Source organism: Cryptomeria japonica, chromosome 1 (genome assembly GCF_030272615.1).
Source record: "Cryptomeria japonica chromosome 1, Sugi_1.0, whole genome shotgun sequence".
In the NCBI taxonomy this organism is placed as follows: Eukaryota; Viridiplantae; Streptophyta; class Pinopsida; order Cupressales; family Cupressaceae; genus Cryptomeria; species Cryptomeria japonica.
Window position 1 is genome coordinate 388,518,854 of NC_081405.1, and position 5,463 is coordinate 388,524,316.

The 5,463-nt window shown below is 36.1% G+C and overlaps 1 protein-coding gene across 1 annotated transcript; it reads right to left on the reverse strand.

Annotated features, from left to right (window-relative positions):
• Nucleotides 1–906: 906 nt before the first annotated feature.
• Nucleotides 907–4,868, reverse strand: LOC131857469 (uncharacterized). The gene is made up of 3 exons (XM_059210107.1): nucleotides 4,731–4,868; nucleotides 3,106–3,328; nucleotides 907–914 (listed from the first exon to the last, which is right to left on the reverse strand). Exons 1-3 carry the CDS (start codon nucleotides 4,866–4,868, stop codon nucleotides 907–909), a joined length of 369 nt encoding a protein of 122 aa, XP_059066090.1.
• Nucleotides 4,869–5,463: the final 595 nt, after the last annotated feature.

Here is a 5,463-nt window from a genome sequence, read left to right on the forward strand (position 1 = left end):
AAACTCCCTCAAGAGGCTTCCCAACCTTTAGAACAAAGGCTTTACGTATCTCGAGAATACTGGGGGAAGGCTAATTGCTACGCACAACCATTGAAAAGGACTTTCATCACTTTCCACGTTTGATTGTAGTGGGTTGGAATTCTTGGCGTCAAAGTCGTTCCCCACTTAGGTCGTTCCCTTCACACCGGCCATAAACGGCTTTAAGAGTTGATTTCAACTCCTCGGGAAGACAGGTTTGCTAAAGGATGTAAAATGCTTTGAAGGAAAGAAAGCTTTTTAAGAGAGGTCTAGTTTTTTTAATCACCCAGTTAAGGGGAGAGCATATACCTTCCTCTTTCAATTCAAGGCAATCACAAATTCTTTTTAAACCTTCAATTCAGTGATTTTCTAACCTCTATGGGGAGATGTTGCTCCAAGAAAAAGCATGGTGTTAATTTTACTTCCTCAAAGCAATGATTATTTAATCTAAGGAAATAACCGCGTCAACAAAGCAAAAGGTTCGATTTGGTCAACAAATAAAAATCGGTAAACAAAAGGGGAATCACTTCCCTCTTTAATTGTAACAAAACTTTTGAGGTGAGGTTCTTTCCTTTGCAAAAATGAAAGTGGATCCTTTTATGCACCAAATGATGGTGAGGTTCTTTTTAAGCTCTATTTTTGCGAAAAAAGAAAATTTTGTGTTGTTCTTTTTAGAGCCCAAATTGAGAAATTTTCTCCTAGGAAAGCAAGAAAAGATTTTGATTTGTTGTTCATTTTACTTGCCCAAAATAAAAGTGAGTTCAATTTTATTTAAGCAAGAAAAGAAAGAAATTTGAACTTTTGCCTAACTTAGAAAAGTTAGTAAAAATTTAAACTACTTTAACTCTCTAGCCTAAATAAAATGGATTCGAAACCTACAGTCAACTGTTAGTAACCTGCAGAAAACCAGTCAATTTGTTAGCAAAAAGGCGAATTCTGTGGACTTCCATAAGTCTAAATTTTAGTTTCTGTTACAAATTAGTTTTTTTTTTTTTTTCGTCTATGATGCGCTACAGAACAAACTGTACGCATTACAATATAACAGCGATGCGCTGAAAGAAGGTTTCAACGCGCCACACTGTTTTTGGGATGCGCTACTCTATGCACCAAAAGCGTTGCTCTGTTTTTCTCCCGTGTCGAGACCTACAGGAAAAATAGTAAATCCTATGCGCTAATATATGAACTTCACGCACTAGATGATGGACTCCACGCGCTGAACAGTAAACCGAATGTGCTAGGTTGTTAACCGGATGTGCTAAATAGTTAACTTAACGTGCTAATTCATTTTTCCTGCGTGCCTGCAAAAGTGGATATATTTTAAAACTGATTAGATATATGGGGTCGGGCCCCATGGTGGGCGCCAGAAATGTATGCGGGAAAAGCAGGTCGATAGAACTCAAAATGCGAAAAACGGAGCTCTAGGGAGCCTTGCTCACACACTCACAGGACTTCTTGGTGCAAGCTATGGAGTCATGAAGTATAACTCAGCTTCCCAAGGTGGGTCCCATGGTTCTCTATCTTACACGGTCCCTCAAACCAATATTTTTGCTCTCAGATCATTGAGCAAAATGGTTTAGGGATGGCAAATGCAAGAACGAGGGATGCTTTTGATAGATTTTAGAAGGAAATGCATCTTAAGCTATGGATGATCTTAAAATGCAATAAACTAGATTATAAGATGACAAGGTTAGTATAAATACTATCCTAACATGATATATTAGTCTATGATTGAGCTAAATGATAAAGAAAGTATTCTTAAACATGCATATTTAGACTAATTCCTAGTTAAAAGAGAGGCTAAATGATGAGCATATATGAAATGAAAGCTTGAATGTATTTGAGCATAAGTGTGATACTACAAACTTGGATCCTGATAATGGAGGAATGAGAGCTCTATTTATAGCAAAAAATAAGGCAATGGATGGCTAGGATTGAAAGATTCAATCAAGGGTTGAGTTTGAAAGTTGGGAATCCATGTTTGCAATTTGCACCAATGAAATGATGACAATTGTCAACATAGGGTTGGGTTGAGAGAAGGGGTTGGAGACATTAAATGCCTGAGAAGACCTCATGGTCATCTAGAGATAAGGGTTAAGCTTAAGTTAGGCTTACCTATTGGATTAAGAGTTAATCCAAGGATAAACTCTTGTGCAAATGATTAAGAAATAATCATGGTCAAAGCATTAAAGGCTTGATGAGACCCTTGGGTTGGATGAAGGTTAAGTTAGGCAAAAAGTCTCTAACCATGTAAGAGGGTTGAATTAACTATTAATGGTTTGGGAGACTTTGGAAAATTAAGTGGTTGAAGACTTGAAGCCTTTAATGGTTATCAAAGACTTTAAGGGTTTTGAGAAGTGACTTCCCTTTGTTTAGGGATGTGATAAAGTTTAGAAGATGGGTTAGGTTGATTTAGAAGTGATTAGAAGGGTCTAGAAGAAATTAGGAAGGGGTATAGGAAGCAAGTGGGAGATGTAGGAGAATGCAAGTGGATGGAAGGATAATAAGATTTAATTGAAATAAAGTTAATTTAATTCAATTTGGTTGCAATTTGGGGAAATTAAATAAATTAGATTTATTTAATTTAGGATAAACTATTTAATTAATTTGAATTTAATTAAAAGTGGATAGAAGGGATTTAATTGAATAAAATGATTTATTCATTAAATGGGTATAGTGAATTTAATTGAGTAATTTATTTAATTAAATAGAGGAATGTGGGTAATTTAATTAAATTGGATTTAATTAAATAGAGAAATGAACATAAAATATTCATTTAGGAATATGGTCATTTTTATACGTCTACAGTTCCTGATGATAAACTATGTTTGAACGATCAGTTTATCAAAAACAATGTGTTGTTGCACTTTAAGGTGTTTGATCTTTAACTTGTTTGAGGTGAATAATTGAGACTTTTGTGTGTCTTGTTTTTGAATCTGTTTTGACTGAAGATAACCTGATTGAAGGACCCAAGAAGATGACCTAGTCTCTATGTTTGACTGTTTGAGAAATGGGTTGTTTTTGTTTTCTGATTTTGATGTATTTTACTAGAAATGCTGACAAAATGACCAAGAACTCTATTGTACTGACCAGGAACTCTGTTGTACTGACCAGAAACGCTGTTGTTTAGACCAGGAACTCTGCTGTTTGGACCAGAAACATTGTTGTTTGGACCAAAAACGTTGTTGTTTGGACCAGAAACACTGCTGTTTGGACCAGAAACATTGTTGTTTGGACCAGAAATTTTGACAGACTTACCAAAAATGCTACTATACTGACCAGAAACGCTGACTAACAGACCAGGAACTCTGTTCTGCCATACATGACTCTAAAGTTCAAATAATGATATGTAGGTTTAGCAAATTGAGTGTTTGAACTTAGGAGATTACAATTTTGACCCAACTCTGTAATATGCTCAACCTTTGAGAGTTAATGTTGAAATATGAGAAATTTGACATTAACACCAAGAGAGCTGACCTTTAGATTGAAAATGCAACTGTTTGGACCAAAGGTGCAACTGTTTGGACTGAAAGAGCTAATGTTTGAACTGTAAAAGCTAATGTTTGGACTGAAAGAGCAACTGTTTGGACTGAAAAAGCTAATGTTTGGACTGTAAATGCGACTGTTTGGATTGAAAGAGCTAATCTGCTACAAAACTTGTGAATTTGACAGTTTGAAGTTTGAGTTTTCAATGTTTGTTGTATTTCAATGGATGAGATCTTGACTTGACTTATAAACACAAAAATCAGATTGTATTTTTGTCCCAAAGGTTTTGAACAATTAAAAACACATCAATCAATCTATCCTAAGGAGATTGGTTGAGAATGAAAACCTTTGCTTGCTGACTTAGGTACACACCCAATAGCTAATCATAATATGATCGTTGAGTCTCACACAATGGATTCTCAACGCTATATTATCTGACTCCAACGCTAATGGGGGCACGATATGGCAAGTGTCTTGGGAGAGTTACTATCTCTCTTGCACAAAGATTATCACCCTTTCGGAGGTGAATCGGGTAGCCTCTATTTTTATAGTTCTTAGTTAGGAATTCCATTTGAAATTATCCCTTGAAGTCACGCAAGCATGATTAAGGCCTATAGCCCGACAAGGTACCGAAACAAGCTGTAGTCACGTAAACGTGATTGAGACCACGAGGCCCTACAAAATGCCCAATATGAGAGATCTCAAAAAGAAAACTCAAATAATCCCATCCTCTGAGACTTTAATCATCAGAGACCTATTTATTATAGTGAGTTGGAATGCTCAGGTCCAGCTGTACTCACTTGGGTCATTCTCACAGGGTGATTACTTTTTCCCACTGTGATAGGCCCGCTAAAGATATGCACTATTGAAATCAAAGGATGAGTCTAGCTTTCTGATCACCTAAGAAAGGTGAGAGCATAATCACCTATCATCAAGACACATAAGACATGTTTGTTCATTTCCATTATAATTAGTCTATGTGCTTAATTTAACAAATATAAGTGCAAAATCCCGCGGCTGCAAACAAAGTTAGTAGTTTATATTGTATTCTTTGGTAGCGAAATAGTTTATGACTCCGGTCTTTCACAGGGAAATAAGTACCTGCAAAACCAACAATCTGCAAATTAGGTTCGGGAAAATAACAGTCCAGAAGCAGAAATGAGGAATGCAACATACAACATTTGCAAAATTAATAAAAAACTGAAAACGCCATCAAATTGACCAAGAACGCCATCATATGTGCCAAGAACGTTGTTCTGCACACTAAAAACACTGTTCTGCAAACCAGAAACGTTGTTCTGCACACTAGAAACACTGTTAAATAGACTGAAAACGCTGACAAATTTGCCAATAACGCCACCATACATACCAAAAATGCTAAAGTACAGATTGAAAGTGCTAAAGTATAGAAAAACATAAAAACAGAGTTTAGGAATCTCCCATAAATGTCATTTGAGGTGTCGGAATGCCACAAAAGATGCCAAGAACACGATTCGAGAGCCCAAGAGAGCTAATCTGCACTCCGAAAGAGCTAATCAACTTGTCAATGAAATTTCCTACAAGCAAACTTGTTAAAGATCAAAGGGGCTAGGCCCCACGGTGGGCACAAATTAATGTGATGCTAAAAATGTGGTTAGTATAAGAGGCATACACATATAATGATACAATAAAGTATAATTGAAAAGCTTAATTGAAAACTAGATTAGAAATGCAAACCACAAGCCTTCCTTGAAATGCCCCATTTTCCTCTATTCTTAAGGACCTTGAAGGTGTTGGATTGATGGGCTCTCAGTGGAGCAATGACCTCCAAAGTGACAACTCAAGAGTTGAGTAGCTAATTGATCATGATTGACTATGGAGATGATATGAAATGCATGATTTAAGAAACTAGATTAACATGCTATGATAAATCCAAAACCTAATTACTAGATAATTGAAATGCAAATTACCTATAGTAATGAT

Excerpts from the sequence above, each read along its gene's own strand:
- LOC131857469 (XM_059210107.1), bottom strand. The coding sequence starts at position 4,868 with ATGTATGGTGGCGTTATTGGCAAATTTGTCAGCGTTTTCAGTCTATTT. Across the intron at positions 3,329-4,730 it reads TTCTTGGCACATATGATGGC|AACAGAGTTCCTGGTCTGTT; the intron begins GTTCTTGGTCAA and ends CATGTATGGCAG.